The 16,007-nt window shown below is 52.9% G+C and overlaps 2 protein-coding genes across 5 annotated transcripts in view; both read right to left on the bottom strand.

The window, feature by feature from the left end:
* Nucleotides 1–354: 354 nt before the first annotated feature.
* Nucleotides 355–9,202, bottom strand: ESAM (endothelial cell adhesion molecule). Its single transcript, XM_027655558.1, has 7 exons — nucleotides 9,155–9,202; nucleotides 3,644–3,801; nucleotides 2,202–2,415; nucleotides 1,970–2,125; nucleotides 1,703–1,825; nucleotides 1,461–1,599; nucleotides 355–1,061 (listed from the first exon to the last, which is right to left on the bottom strand). Exons 1-7 carry the CDS (start codon nucleotides 9,198–9,200, stop codon nucleotides 710–712), a joined length of 1,188 nt encoding a protein of 395 aa, XP_027511359.1. The 5' UTR covers nucleotides 9,201–9,202; the 3' UTR covers nucleotides 355–709.
* A 2,410-nt stretch (nucleotides 9,203–11,612) lies between these two features.
* Nucleotides 11,613–16,007, bottom strand: part of MSANTD2 (Myb/SANT DNA binding domain containing 2) — a 12,017-nt gene continuing 7,622 nt past the window's right edge. For all 4 annotated transcript variants that reach the window (XM_027655554.1, XM_027655556.1, XM_027655555.1 and 1 more), the window contains one exon: nucleotides 11,613–12,562. In XM_027655554.1, coding sequence (XP_027511355.1) covers nucleotides 11,710–12,562 — 853 coding nt within the window. In that variant the 3' untranslated portion in view covers nucleotides 11,613–11,709. The remainder of the gene's footprint in view (nucleotides 12,563–16,007) is intronic.

The following is a 16,007-nucleotide window of genomic DNA, read 5'->3' as shown; positions in this document are numbered from 1 at the left end:
CTGTCTGATGATGGGTGTGACATCATGCAGGCCTGCCTGACATCTCATGGACATGTGACATGCCTGTATGGCATCAAACAGGCATGAGTTGGAAGCTGTGCTGTCACACACTCATGGTGACATCATGATGACAGACAGGTCACAGGGTGTGAAACACACGTGCACCACAGTGTCACCTCACCCTGAGAACCTCGGCTGGTGCTGTGACATCACCCTGCCCTGTGACCTCACCCAGAAGGCTGTGGGACCCCCCCCAACCCCGAAATCCCCACAAACTCACCCAAAGTGCCAGTGCTGGGCAGCACAGCAGCTTTTAATCAGAAAACCCCTAAAAAAGTGTGTGTCCCTCGACTGCCCATCGCCCCCCACCCCCCACTTTTAATGCTCTTTTATGAAAAATCCTCCTTTCCACTGATATATAGATATATAAAAAAAATAAGAAGCCCCACACCCCCCTCGCCGGGGCAGGACCGGGGCTGGTTTGGGGGGTGATATTTACGGGGAGACTCAGCCCCCCCCAAACCCAGGGGGCCCCTGCACCCATTAAACATCCCCACGACGAGTCCGGCTGCTCGAGGCATGTGTTAAAAAGAAAAGGAACCCAAAACGGGACAAAACCACCCCAGAAAACGGGGGTGGGTTGGGGTTGTGGGGTGTGTGTGTGTGTGTGTGCTGGCTCTGGGCACCCCTGGTGTTTGAGGGGAGGTGCTCACACCAAGGAGCCGGCTCGGCTCTGCGCCGGCACCATGACCGGCACGGCGCCCGCCCGGGCCAGGCTGGAGGGGGGCAACGACCCCGGGGGGGCGGCCGGGTCCTGGTGGCGCCGGGGGGTCCCGTTAAGGGCGGGGGGAGGCAGGTTGGGGGGGCGGCCCCCTCCCCGGGGCGGGGGTCCCCGGTAGCTGCCGGTGGCAGTGAGGATGGAGGCGGTGTCAGAGGGGGGTCTGGCCGCGTAGAGTTTGTCCCGGGGGCCGGCGATGGAGGACAGGGTGCTGGTTTTGGAGATGGTGTCCGAAGCCGGTCTCCTCGCCCACGACGGGGTTTTGGGCGCCACAGCGTCCTCCCTGCCAAGAGGGGAGGCTGTCGGAGAGAGTGGCACGGGGAACTCCGACATTCCCAGCCCTGGCATCCCCTCCCCGAGCAGCGGGGCAGCCCAGGTTGAGTAGAGTTCCTGGACCCCCAAAGAGGGGGACAAAAGGGAGTGGGGGGAAAACACAGGTGGAAAATGCCCCCGTTAACTCTGAAACCTAATGATAACCGGACAGAGGTGGAACCCTCACCCCTCCTCCCCCTCTTGTTAACTCTGAAGCCCAGTGATAACTGGCCAGAGATCAGTAACTCCCTCCCCACTGTTAATTCTGAAATTTAGAAAAGATTGGCCCGAGGTGGGAATCTCCTCCTCCCCCATTAAGGCTGAAACCCAGTGAGGGCGATTTGAACCTCCCCCACGAGAGGAGCCTCACTTGATCTCGTTGGCTCCCTCCTCCTGGCTGTCACGTTTCTTCCTCCTATAGCCAACAACCCGCTGGGCAAAGAAGATGATGGTGGCGAGGGCGCCCAGGGAGCCCAGCACGGCGCCGGCGATGACTGCTTTAGTGCTCGCTGCCAGAGAGACACGGAGAGGTCCCTTAATCCCACAGGGATCCCACGGGGACCTCATGGGGACCGTGTCCCACTCTCCCCGACCCTGCGGACACGTACTCACTTGACTGCACCTCCAGGACGATGCTGCACTTCTCAAAACCCGCTCGGTTTTCGGCTGTGCAGACGTAGAGACCCGACATTTCCAGGGAGAGGTTGGTCAGCCTGAGGGTGCCCCTGGTCAGGTCTGAGGGTGGAAAATTTGGGTTCTGCCCCACAGTCCCCCCCCCTCACCGCCCCCTCCTCGTGCAGGAAGTGGGCAGGAATCCCCCAGCTGAAGCTTCAGGGGATATTCCAGCCCACCCGGTCCCCCCCAGAGGTGCCCCCTTACCCTGGGCCGGGGGGAAGAAGACCTGCGGGGTGGGGTCCGTGCGCTCCCACTGGTACGTGGGCGAGGGTTTCCCCTTCTTGGAGGAGCAGCTCAGGGTCACGTTGGCGCCCACGGTGGGGGTGCCGTGCAGTTGGCAGGCGGGGACGGCCGGCGGCACTGCGGGCACCAGCGTTAGTCCCGAGGGTCGCCACGGGGAGGCCGAGGGGAGCCGCGCAGTCCGGCGGAGCCTTACCCAGGACGGTGAGGTTGATGACACCGACATCCCTGCCCTCGGGGGCACCGTCATCCACCACGTTGACAGTGCACATGTACTGCCCCGAGTCGCGCTCGCGGGTGGCGTTGATGAACAGTGAGATGTTGTGGGTGAGGACTGGGTACAGGAACCCCACGCGGGACTTCAGGTCCGTCTCCCCCACCTTCACCGTGCCGTCCAGGTACTTCAGGATCTGCACGGGGGAAAACACCCCCTTGGTCCCCTTGGCACCTCCGGAGAAGGCGAAGAAGGAGAGAAAAGCCCCACAAATCCCATATTCTGTGGAGCAGCAGCTGCTGCAGGAGCCCCCTCCAGCCTCATCTGCCCTGAGAATCCTGAACGTGGGGACTGTGGGAACATGGGAATATCTCCCCACCATGGGCACCATGAGCATCCCCCCATCATGAGCACCAAAACCATCCCCCCACACATTGTGGGCATCTCCCCCTCGTGGGCACCACAAGTGTCCCCCCATTGTGGGCATTTCCCCATTGTTGTGGGCACTATGAGCATCCTCCAAAGGCATTTCCTCATCCTGGGCATGACAAACACCTCCCTATGCAGGCATCCTGGGCATGCCCCCAGTGTGGGCATCTCCCTTCATGGGCCCAATGATGACTTCCCTGGGCACCTCCAGATCATGAGGACCATGGTCACCTCCCCCCAAAAGTATTTCCTGCTGTGGACACCACAAGCAGCTCCCTGCTGCAGGCACTGTGGGCACGACCTCATTATGGGCATCTACACATCACTATGGGCACTCCCCATCAAGGGCACTGCCCCATGGTGGGCACCATGGTTATCACCCCATGGGGGGCCCTGTGAGCTTCCCCCCATCATGGCCACTGGCTCATCATGGGCAACATGAGCTTCCCCTCGTCCTGGACACCACCCCATCACGAGCACCACGGGCAGCTCCCCACTGTAGGCACCATGGGTTCATCTCCACCAGGAGCATCCACCTGTCATAGGTACCATGGGCACCAGGAGCATCTCCCCCACCACAGGAATCTCCCCATGGTGGTCACCATGAGCTTCACCCCATCATGGGCAACTCCTCACCATGGGCATTGCTGTGGGAACCACACCACGAGCATCCCCCCACTGTGGGCATCTCCCCATCATGGGCACCATGTCCTCCTCATGGACACCTTCCCATGGTGGGCACCTCCCCATCATGGGCACTGTGAGCTTCCCTCCATCGTGGGCACCTTCCCAGGGTGAGCACCATGAGCATTCCCCCATCACAGTCACCTCCCCATCACAGGCATCCTCCCACCATGGGCACCGTGGCCACCACTCCATGGTGGGCACCACAAGCTTCCCCCCATCATGGGCACCACTGTATCACAAACACCACGAGGACCCCCGCTCTGTCGCCATCTCCCAGCTTGTCCCCTCTGTCCCCACGCCCCTCTCACCTGGAAGGGGCCGGCATTCCCCTTGTGCAGCAGCCAGAGGATGTAGGGTTTCTCCTGGGAGTGGCTGGTGTACCAGACGGGCAGCACTGCCTGCTGCCCCTCCACGGCAAACACCGAGTCCGTCCCCACGTGCACCTCCAGCACGGCTGAGGAGACACCTGCCCGTGGGAAACCGGGATGTGACTCAACCCCAGGTGCCACTTGTCCATAGAACCTCACCGACTGTGGGAAAACCTCCTCGCTCGCGACGGAAAACCCAACAGTCTCAGGCTATCACCAGGAAGCTGGGCCAGGAGGACATTTTGCCTCCTTCCCCGGCATGGGAAGGGCTTTCCGGCTGCTCCAGAGGATGCAAGACAATGCTGTTTCCTCCCGTCCTGCTTCCCCCTGCCGCCCAGGATGGGAAAACTTCCAGCATAAATCCCCCCTCCTCCAGCAGCCAGACCCCCCCTTTACCTCAGTATTGGGGTATCCCCAACCCCCCCATGATGTTGCACCAGATCCCACGGGATTTATTTAGAGCAGGGGCCCCCATATGCACCCCACAAGCCTTCCCCAGCATCCCCCCTTTTTGCTGCCAGTGCTAAACTGGGATAATTCATGGATGGTCTTCCCTGACCCCGATCCCCTTCCATCCCAAATATCCCATCCCAATCCCCCCATCCCTTTGTCCCCTGCACCCCAGCATCCCCCCAAACTCCACTGGATGGAGGTGATGGGATCTGAGTGGGTACCACGGACCGGAGGGGGATGTTTGGGATTATTCCCCAGCTTTGCCTGGGAGGCTCAGCCAGAAAATTAATCGGCTCAGGGAGGCTGAGTTTGTGCCGGGGTTGCTTTGTTTTTCCCGGGGGAACATCGAGGCCCCGCATCCCGGCGGCTCCATCCCTGCATCCCGCCCATCGATCTGTGTCCCCGGCTGGCCCCGCTCCTGCCACAGCCCCAGGGATGCTCCCGACTGGGACGCAGGGTGGAAAGGATGATCCTACCCCATCATCCCAAATCCTGGCTTTGGAGGGGAAACCCCCTGGGTTTGAAGGATTTCGGGAGTCTCCAACGGCCTCGCACTTTTCCCTAAGAGCTCAGAGGTTGTAATTGGATTTTTCCAGGGTGGGAAGAGGAAAACAAGGCACTGTGGAGTATTTTTAGCCTCCTCCCGCATCCGTTCATCCCCCCACCCGGCAAGGCATCGGCGCTGCTTCCTGACGGAGCCTTTCAGCTCCGGGCAGGAAACTCTGCTCTGGCTGATAAGTCTTCTCAGGAATTAAAAAAAAAAATAATTAAAATTTCCCTTTCTCTGGTGAAAAACCAGGAGAAATCAGGCCTGGTCTGGTGAGGATGCGTAAAAATAGCTCACCCGGGCTAAGAACATAAACCCTTAAGTCCTGGAGGGGGTGGGGGGGATGCCCGAGGCACCTGTGGGTCCCAAATCATCGATATATTATTAGTATTATTAATTACATCAAGCTGTGGTATCGAATCCAACAGACAGCACAGGAAAATAATGCTAATTATAGTGTATTTATATGTAGCTATACAGATAACGGTATTAAATTTAGGGAGTGTGGAAGGAAATATGAGATGGCGACTCATTAAATTGGAATTTCCAGAATAAAATAGATCTTTGAGAACATATAATTTATAGTAATTATAAATATAGGTAGATTTTTGTGAGAATAGGGATAAAAGGGGTGATGTGAGAGTTATAATGGTGCTCAGAATAATGAGAGTAATGATCAAAGTGAGAATAATAATTAGAAAGGTGATAATAATAACGATAAAAGTGATATTAATAATGATAATAGTGATAATGATAATAATAATTGTAATTTCAATAGTGAATATAATAATTACAACAGTGATTACAACAATTATAAATCATAATAATAATTATAACAGTGATAATAATGAGATTAAAATAATAATTATATTAATAATTATGAAGACGGTTATATAGTTCATTAATTTTGCAGCTGGAATCATTAAATGATGCCACAGCCCCTAAACATTCCCAACAGCTGGGAAAATCCAGGTGTTTTCAGCCTGGCTCATCCATTATTAGGGATAAAGTTGTGTTAAACTGAGATAATCTAGAGGAAAATAGATGATATCCAACAATTATATCGTGATTTCTATTGGAAAAGAGATAACAGGTTATACACACCTTGTGGAATAATTACAAATTTGATTGTAGTTTAAAGAAAATAATTATAATAGTTCTAATATTTATAGTTATAAATTATATGGTATTAATTATTATATTGTAACAGTTATGATAATTATATTTATTTATAATAGCTATAAGTAATAGTTAATATAATGATAATAATGGTAATTAAATAGTGATGACAGAGGAGATTATGGTGATGATGATGATGATGATGATGATGACAATAATAATAATAATAATAATAAAGAGGTTCATTATTGATGCAGATGCCATTGATAAGTGACTCCTAAACCCCTGTGCATTCCCAACACCTGGGAAGATCCAGGTTTTTCATCCCAGTCCCTCCATCAGGAGCAGTTTTGGCCTCGATGCTGGGCCAAGAGGCACCGAGGATCCCCCAGTGAACTGGGGAGGGGTGGATGGAGCTGGATCCCAAGGCTGCTCCCTCCCCCAAATCCCCTTTTTCGTGCCACATTCGCCCCAAATTCCTCATCTCAGGCAGATGTGACCCTAAAGAGGGCTGGGAGAGCCAGGGCTGGAGCTGCAGGCACGGGAGGGACCGAACCCTCTGGCACAGCCCCAGCTTTGGCCACCTCGACGCTCCAAATCCTCTAATGCTTTAACCAGATCGAAAAAATTAAGCTGCTCTCGGAGCTCATACGTGTTTGGGGGGGCCCCGGGCACCTCCTGCCTGCTCTCTGTGCTCAAAAACCTGGATTCTGATCCAGCTGCCCTGAGCTAAACACCTGCCCGGCTGCCTTCCCTCCGCTCCAGCCCATCTGCTGGGATTTTTTTTTTCCATATGGAAAACCCAAATGAATTTAAATTTACCTTTAAAAATACCCTTACTTGTTTGTTTTGTCTTTTTTTTTTTACCCATAGAATAAATATCTTTTAAATTATTGTTGCAAACACTTTAAAGTTTTTTTCCCTATTGAAAATAAAAAAAAAAAACAAACCTCACTTTAAATTTGCCTTTGAATTTTTTCCCTATGGGAAAAAAAAAAAAATCACCTTTAAATCCCTGCAACCTCGATATTAATCCCAGTGCTGATATCAACCACCCCATTCTCATCCAAAATCTCATCATTTCAACCCCCCAAAAAGCTGTTTCCTGGCTCACAGCACAGCCTGAACCCCTCAAAAAAGCAACACCCCCGGGCCCCCCCCAAGCCTCTGAGCCATTTACTGTACGGGGAATTAAATCCCGGAGGCGGTTGGGGTTTGATGACCCCGCTTGATAGGATTAAGGCGCCGGAGTCATGTGAAACCCAGACCCAAATTAAATCCCAAAAGACCAAGCTCGGGATTTAAAATACACAGCGGGAATCTGGCCGGAAAAAGGACCCCTAGAAAAGCTTGGAAAAAGGTCAAGGAGCATCTCGGTGCTGCGACGCAGCCACTCGCCTCCCTTTTCTTTTTCTTTTTTTTTTCCTCGATTATTTTTGGGGAATTTTTTTTCCTCTTCTTCCCTTAACTCCAACTATTTATAAACGGGCAGATAGGAGATGCCTGACTGTGGAGCAGTGTCCGTTGGGAAAATCCACAACGGCATTTCTCACGACCCCGGGGGCGGGGGGGGGCAGGAGGAGCCGTATCCTCCGGAGAGACCAAATTTGGGGAAAAAAAATTAAATAAAACAAAAATCATACGTGACTTTGCTATAGATGGAAACGCCCTTCAACCCCTGCCATGGGAGATGGAGGCAGGGATGGGGTGGGGATGGGAATGGAATAGGATTAGGAATGGGATAAGGATGGGATTGGGATGGGTTGGGGATGAGATTGGGGGTGGGATTGCGGATGGAACGGGTCAGGGAAAGGGATTGGGGATGGGATTGAGGGTGGGATAGGATAGGGAAAGGGATTTGGGATAGGATTGGGGATAGGATTGGGGATAGGATTGGAAAGGGAAAAGGGTTGGGAATGGAACTGGGGATAGGGTGAGACGGGATTGGGATGAGGACAGGGATGCCAAACATCACCCCACATTTTGCTTTTCCCCATCATGACCCTGTGCAGATCCCACAGGATGAGGATAGATTGTTTGAAAGTAAATTTAAAGGAGTCCCACACATTTGGGATTCAAAAGTGACTTTTTGCTGCATTTTTGGGCTCTTGGTCGCCATAATGTCACATCCCAGGGCTCAGGCATGACTTGTTTTGGGGTAATCCATCACGACTCCATGCAAAAAATCCTGGCGGGATTTAAGGACTAAGTGACCCTGCACCTCGTCCCAACACCCTTCAGTTAATTTTTATCAGGGAAGAAAACCTTCAAGGAGGGACAAGTGGCGGCTCCGGGACCCCCACCCAGCACCCCGCTGGGAGGAAATGCTGCTGCCATTGTTTTTGGGGCCGTTTCCTTTCCCCAAAGGCCTCTCCTTGGCTGGGAACGCCAAAGGACATTTCCCTTTGGAGCAACTGTGGCGTTTCAAAAAAAAACTCAAATAGGGTGGGAAAAATAGGGAGGGGAAGGAGGGAAAAACCCGTGAGCAGAGAAGGGTTGAGACCCCTCACCTCAAAACCAGCTGGGGTGGCTGTGGGGCACCAGTAAACAAGGGAAAAGGAAACCAAATGGATTTTTTTCCAGCTCGACGCCAGAGGGGAATTATCGGCTCCGACACATCGGAGTCCCCGGGGTGTCCCTGCATGGCTTTGGGTTTGGGGGTGCTGGAAGGTGCCATTTGGCAGCTTCAAGGTAAAAAATTGCTTTTCCCAGGAGGACCCAGATTTCCCCCACTCGGGACACCCCTAGATTGGGCCCCCCCACCTGCCAACCTGCCTGCTGGGGTGGGGGGACTGGGGCCACAGACAGGGGCAGGTGGGGGCTGTGACCCCCCGGGTACCCCCAGGTCCTGCCCGATGCCATCCTAAAGCTTTCCAGGGTGCTATCCGGTGGTCCCGGGCTCCCGTGCGTCTTGCAGGATGTCCCGGGCTGCTCCACACCCTGCCCCTGTGACCCCCGCGGTACCCCCGGGTCCTGCCCGATGACCCCGCAAAAGCTCTCCCTTATCCCTCCTTGTGCATCCCGCGCCTCCCGACTCCTGCCGGGTGCTCCCCCGCGGTACCACCGGGTCCTGCCCCGTACCCGCCGCGTCCTGCGCGGTGCCACCGCTCCTCCCGCGCCTCGCCGAGCGCAGCCCCGGCACCGCCCGGCTCCTGCCCGGTGCGCTCCGGGTGCCGCGCCTTGGCCGGTGCATCCCCCGCTTCCCCCGCGTCCCGCTCGGTGCGCCCCGAAAGCTCTCCCGCGTCCTGCCCGGTTCTCCCGCATCTTGTCGGGTGCCCCTCCCGGTACCCGCCGCGTCCCGCCCGGTGTCCCCCGGTGCCCGCGGGGCTCACCCAGCAGCGCCGCCAGCGCCAGCGCCGCCCGCCGCAGAGCGCCCATGGCCGGAGCCGCCGCCGCAGCAGGTGCCGGGGGGGGACCGGGAGGGACCGGGGGGGACCGGGAGGGGCCGCGGGGCGGGGCCCGCAGGTGGGGGAGGTGCCTGACGGAGAGGGCGGGGTGTATCCCCACCCCACCCCATGGGGGTGTCCCATCCCAGGCAGTGACAACCCCCCCCCGCTCCCCCAGCCCACCCCTCCCCGGGGTCCAACCCCGTCTCCACCGTTTTTGCACCGATTAATTAATTATATGGGTTATTATTAATTACATTAGGGTTAAAGGGGGCGTGGTGCAATGTGGCACCTCAATGTCACACAGCCTCCTCAGAAGGGCACAGGGACCCCCAAACCCCCGTATCCCCATCCCCATCCCTCCCACACCGGCAGGGCAGAGCATCCCATCCTGCATCCCTCACCCTCATCCCGCCACCACCCTTCGGATAAACACGTCGCTCCCGAAAAATAAATAAAATGCCAAAAAAAAGGGCAATTTTGACTCCCTGGTTTTCAGGAGCCCCAGGGTGGATCCTCCCTGGCTCAGCCAGGGTTATCCTGGTCCTCGATCCGAGCAGGGTCAGACCTCGAAGCCCCAGTGGAGATTAGACACCGGCAGAGGAGGAGGAGGAGGCGGTGGGGGCAGAATTAATCCCTTCTCGCCCTCTCCTCCCCCCGTAAATCCAGGCTGGCCGCCGGGATTGCAGGATTTGGGGAGCGAGGAGGCTTTGGGGGATCGACCTGGCTTGATCCCACTGGGAACCAACCTCTCCCTGCTGACATTCTCACCTTCTGCTCCATCCAACGCTTCCGACTTGGCAGCGGCTCTCTGGGGCAACTCTCCCTGTGTGGGGGTGATTCCCTCTATTTTGAGGACTGGGAGGGTGGGTAACCTCCTCCCCTTCCTCACTCCATCTCAGGACTCAGCCACATCCAAAGGGAACGTCGGCTTCAAGTCAGGCAGTGATCCCCACTTTTTCAAGGATCTCGAGCATCTCCGCAGGGAAAGGAACTGGCTCTGGTGGCACTCACCCCCCGAAATAAATAAACACCTCCTGCAGTAATGAACGAAGCCCTCATGGGAACATCCACAGGGAAGAGCACGGCACCTCCCCAAATTCCCCCTCGGAGGAGGAGAAGGACGTGTGGAAGCCCACAAGTGTTTGCTTGATTTTATTAGGACCGACACATTCATCGTATGTCACAACGTCACCGATGGATGAGCTCCAGGAAATAAAACCCACCGGCCCCGGCGGCTCCGCGCGGGGCTGGACCAGGAACACGCTGCAAAGGCATAAATGCGTCCTCCCCCACCCCCCTCCCGCCCCGTCCCCCTCCCCACCTTCCCCTTCTCACAGCTTTGATTGTATCCATAAGCAATGGGTCGACAAAAAACAAATAATAAAAATAACCATCATGTTTTCCCAGCTGCCAGGTTATTCTCACAGAGAGTTATGGAACTCCATAAGGAAAAAAAAAAAAGGGGAGCCAAAAGGAGAAAAAGAAAGAAAAAAAAGAAAGAAAAAAAAGAAAGAAAAAAAAGAAAGAGAAAGGAAAAAAGAAAGACAAAAAGAAAGGAAAAAAAGAAAGAAAAAAGAAGGGAAAAAAGAAAGACAAAATGAAAGGAAAAAAAGGAAAGAAAAAAGGAAAGGAAAAAAAAGAAAGAAAAAAAAGAAAGAAAAAAAAGGGAAAATAAAAATAATAAAAATCCCCAGAAAATAAAAAAGAGGAAAGGAAAAAATAAAAAAAAGAGGAAAGGAAAGAAGATAAAAAAGAGGAAAGAAGATAAAAACGAAAAGAGAAAGGAAAAAAGAGGAACAGAGAAAGAAGAAAAATAATGAGAAAAAACAGAAATAAGGTATAAATAAGAGGAAAATAGTGTTTTTAAAAAAAGAGAATAATAAGAGGAAAAATAAAGCGAAAAATAAAAGAGAAAAAAAATACGGAGAAAAATAAAAAGGCCAGGAATTATTTTAATGTTTAAAAAAATAAAATAAAATAAAAGCAGATATGGCAACGCTACTAAGGAAGTGGAATACGTCACGGAACCCAAAGTCTTTGCAGGCAACACTGTTCGGAGAGAGGAGAACACTCGATGGTGAAAAAAGTGAAGTTCTAAATTATATACAAGATATCTAAGGGTGGCTTTGAAAAACAGTCCCCGGGCCGTCGGGGGTTCCCTCGCCGTTATCTATTGCTTATTGATTCAGATCCAGGATAACACTTAGAGACGGATGCGTCCGGATGAGACACCGTGGAACAAAGGAAAGACCAAACCCCCAGTTTCCGTGTGAAAACGCCGCGTGCACGAGCTCGTCCCGCGTGGAATGTACCGACCGTCCAACGGGCCGGGGGCTCCTCCTCGCCGGCGCGGGGAGGGCCGGGCCCAGCGCGTGGGAAGCGCCGCGAGAGCCTCCGCGCATCCCGGCAAAGTCCGACGCGCCCGGCTGTGAACGGACAGGATCCGAGTGAGATGGAAAATGGGGCGGAAAAGCCCTGATCCTTATGAAGGACGAGACTCAGTTGTTAAATTTTAAGGGGTACCCGATGGCTTTTTCCAGGCACTCTACCAAAGAGCCGGCGGACAGAAAATCCCTCTCCACTTCCACAAATTTGATGTAGATGGATTTGGGCGAGACGCCGGGCTCTACGACGCAGTTCTGAGATAAAAAGGCGTTGATCCCGACCCAATCTTTGCTGAAGGTTTTGGTGTTTGCCTGGAAGTGTAAAAACAGGCACTGCTGGAGAGTCCGGACCTCAGCGATGCCAAGGTAACAATAGATAATCCGGGCGGATTCCATATCCACCCGGAGGGAGGCCTGTGGAGAAGGGACCTCCAGCTCCCCTGGAGTCTCATTGCCGGGGTCAGGCGCCCGGTGCTCGGCCAGCGGGGAGGGGGGTTTCTCGTGGCACTCCTCGTATCCGATGGCATACAGGCCAGGGCTTTTGGGGATCCCTCCCGGCAATAAATACTGCACCACGTTCCCCCCGGTGGGTTTGGAGTGAGCGATGGGAATCCAGTCGATCTCCATGTGCAGCTCCAAGCATCGGGCTTCGCTGATGGTGATCTCCAGGAATTTGTAGTAAACGTTTTTCCAGTTCATTTTCTGCACTCGGGTCATGATCACCCGACCCTCCGGTTTTTCCGAGTTGAAGTATTCCCGGAGCCGCTTGCCGAGGGGGACCTGGGAGCTGATCTCTGCGTAGTGGTAACGGATATCCTCCTTCCAGCGGGTGTTGTACCCGATGCCAAAAATGGCCAGTTTGTTAGAAAGATGGAGCCTGGAGAAGTCCGTCCAGCTCTGAAACAGCTCCCACTTCAACTGGACTGACTCCAAGATTTGCATAATGTTCTGCATGACGTCACGCTTCCTGGAAATTAAGGAAGAGGGAGAGAAGGATAAAGGCGTCAGAGCTGGAAAACCACCCCGGCAAAAACACCGATCTTTGGAAAACATTAATCTCAATTGGCTTTCTCAGCTGATTTTTATGATTACTATAAATATTGCTGGGGGAGTTTATGGACTAAAACAACCCCCTGATGGGTTTTGGGAATTTTTTTAATTAATCTTGGCAAAATCAAAACAAGCCCAACCCAAACTCCTCCCAACATCAAGGCAGCTCCAAGGAAACACGTGTCTGGCATTGCTGAATAAAACCACACCTAATTACTGGGTCATTCTTTCCATTGCCATGTGCTCCATGTGCTGCATCCCCAATTTACAACTGCCACTCCAAAGGCTTCCACCTCATTGCTATCCCAAAAGCAATGCCAGCAAACAGGACTATTAATTGTAAAAACCCCAATGGAAGCATCAAACTGCTCCAAAGGGCTTGGTCCCAGTGCTGGGATGGAAACACGGCTCAAGTGACCAACACCCTGGAGTAGAAGATACACCCAGACACATTCTCGATCCTGTGGGATGAACAGTGGGAATTCCTCTGGATAGGCAATTGAAAAATCCCCATGCTCCCAAAGAGCTATTTGCACTCCCAGTAGTGAGGTTCCAAGGAGTGGCTGACATTGGCAGAGAGCATCCACGTGCATCTGTGGTGAGCTGGAACAGCTTCCTCTGGGATGAATGAGACCATTAAGGGTGTAATTAGCTGGCAGGAAGAACTCCTAATCTGAGGAGTTATTGTCCTAAGACCAAAGGTGTAGGAAGATAATGTAACTTGTTTGCTATTGGAGAAGCCTCTCTTGGTCCAACAAACAGGACGTCCATGCAAGTCTCCTTCCTTTTATCCATCGTGCCACGTCTGAAAACCTGAACTGGGGGGTCACCACATTCCCAAGAGGACATTTGCTCCTCCCAAACCCCACCAGGAATACAAACTGCACCAGGCAACACTGCTTTTCTTCTGTGGGGCAGAAACTTCCCTCTGCCCTAGGGGTTCCTCAAGAACTTGCAGCACCAACCATGCCAGAAGATTCCTGGATAGACCTTAAAAGGCATTTTGGGAAGCACATTTCTACTGTGGTTGGCACATAACTGAGTTTCTAGAGAACAGAGGAGGGACAGGCTGGGCAAGTAGAGCTGTGTTTTGGCCAGAGGTTCTCAAAAATGCCTGTTCCATTGCCACCAAAATCCTGTTTCTTACTGCAAGTTATTCCTGAGGAATCAGTTCCACTGCCTGGCAGCAACAGAGAGAAATTCTGGGCAAGGAGAACACGTGTTCACCCCAAATCCACTTCCATTTACACACAGACACTGCAGCAACACTGATTCGAGGCTTCCCTGCTGCTTTGCCACCCTTGAAAAATGCCTTTTGGAGGTGCAAGTTCACCTTCTGGGCACGAGGGGACGGGACAGACAAGGGGACAGGGCAGTGCCGGAGCCCAGCGCGGTGCCTCACCGCCGGCACGCGCGCGCTCGACTCCCGAGGCAGCTGAGCTCCAGCTGCACACGGATTCCCATCCCAGGCAGAGCCAGGAGAGCGCAGCGTGGGCAGGTTTTCATTCAACAGCGGAGGAACAGAGCGAGGAACCGAAAGCAAAGCCCCCACCTTTATTAATTGCACTATAAATATTCAGTTTAGCTCGGCACAATCCAGAGCTGGAGCTCCGGTGCATTAGTCACTCCGACTGCTCCTGTGGGGAACAGGAGCCTTTCCATGAGAGGGGATCTCAGGCAGCAGAGAAGGGCTTTCCACAGGGAACTCACCATTTTCAGCACAGAGGAAAACAGGGAAAGAGGAATTTTAAGGAGTTTTGCCTTTCAGTTATAGCATCTCCTCCCTTATGCTGGGACCCGACAGCTCAGCTGAGCTTCACATTCCAGGCTCTATCCAGGACCTCCACACCAAGCAGAGGTATCATAAGCAGTAAGACTTATTTATTTATTTATTTATTTATTATTAAATTCTAATTGTCATTTGTTGAACTATTTTAAATTATTTATTTAATATGCATTTATGTATTTGTTTTATTCATATCGCTATTATTATTCACTTTTCATGACAAAAATGGAAGCAGACCAGAGGGTTTGCCCTGTTGTGTGTCTCAGGACAACCTCACTTGTCAGCTGCAGAAGGTGCCCTAGAGCTGGATTTTCTCCTGTCCTCAAACCAGCACCTCCCTGCTGGAGTCTGGGATCTGTGCTTCTTCCTCCTTGGAAGCTTCTGCAATTCAAATGAGGAAAAGACTGGAGACAAGAGCCGGGGCAAGTTTGTTCCAAGGCGCTGTTCCCAAACCAAGCAGACTTCAAAGGGGTCAGAACAGCTGCTTTCAGTGAAGTTCCACGAGCTTTTCATCCTCCCAATGCCCGCAGTGAATCAAACTGCTCCTCAAATCAACTCAAAACAGTGGAACAGTCTTGAAGCAGCATTTCACTTTTCAAAACAGTTTATTTGGAGGCAGCAGCGTGCCAAGGGGAGGCAACAGCAGAGTTACTGCAGGGAAGAAGCATCTTGATGGAGCACAGAACGTGGACATGGGTCACCTACTGCCCTTTGCTTCCTACACTGCCAAAAATAAGGTGACACTGGAAAGATGGGAAGTCCTCACATGTCACAGACTCATAAAACAGTTTGGGCTGGAAAGGACCTTAAAGATCATCTCATTCCAAATCCCTGTCATAGGCAGAGACACTTTCCACTAGCCCAGGTTGCCCCAAGCCCTGTCCAACCTGGCCTTGGACACTTTCAGGGATGGGGCAGCCACAGCTTCTCTGGGCAACCTGTGCCAGGGCCTCACCATCCTCCTAGGGAACAATTTCTTCCCAATATCCCATCCAAGCCTGCCCATTTCCCCTTGTCCTATTCCTCCATCCCTTATTCCAAGTCCCTCTCCAGCTCTCTTGGAGCCCCTTCAGGCACTGGAAGGGGCTTCAAGGTCTCCCCAGAGTCTTCTCTTCTCCAGGCTGGGAGTGTTCACCCAGAGAAGGTTACTGGGAGACCTTAGAGCCCCTTCCAGGGCCTGAAGGGGCTCCAGGAGAGCTGGAGAGGGACTTGGGACAAGGGATGGATGGACAGGACACAGGGAATAGTTTCCCACTGCCAGAGGGCAGGGTTAGATGGGATATTGAGAAGAAATTCTCCCTGGTGAGGGTGGGGAGGCCCTGGCACAGGGTGCCCAGAGAAGCTGTGGCTGCCCCATCCCTGGAAGTGTCCCAGGCCAGGTTGGATGGGGCTTGGAGCAACCTGGTCCCGTGGAAGGTGTCCCTGTCCATGGCTGGGGGGTAGAATTGGATGAACTTTAAGGTCCCTTCCAACCCAAACCATGCTGGGATTCTGATTCCCCATGTCCAAAAGCACAGCACAAGGTTCACCAGATAATTTGAACAATTTTATAGAGATTATTTCTGCTGAAAATCTG

The sequence above is a fragment of the Corapipo altera genome, unplaced genomic scaffold (assembly GCF_003945725.1).
Source record: "Corapipo altera isolate COAL_440 unplaced genomic scaffold, ASM394572v1 71, whole genome shotgun sequence".
Classification (NCBI taxonomy): Eukaryota; Metazoa; Chordata; class Aves; order Passeriformes; family Pipridae; genus Corapipo; species Corapipo altera.
Note: the sequence above shows the minus strand (reverse complement) of the source record. Positions and strands in the feature narration are given on the sequence as shown.

What these genes read in the sequence shown, in the direction of transcription:
- ESAM (XM_027655558.1), bottom strand. Translation starts at nt 9,200, where the DNA reads ATGGGCGCTCTGCGGCGGGCGGCGCTGGCGCTGGCGGCGCTGCTGG. An exon ending in GGCGCTGGCGGCGCTGCTGG is followed by an intron (nt 3,802 to 9,154) that starts GTGAGCCCCGCG and finishes TCCCACGGGCAG; the next exon opens with GTGTCTCCTCAGCCGTGCTG. An exon ending in CTTCTTCCCCCCGGCCCAGG is followed by an intron (nt 1,826 to 1,969) that starts GTAAGGGGGCAC and finishes TTCCACCCTCAG; the next exon opens with ACCTGACCAGGGGCACCCTC.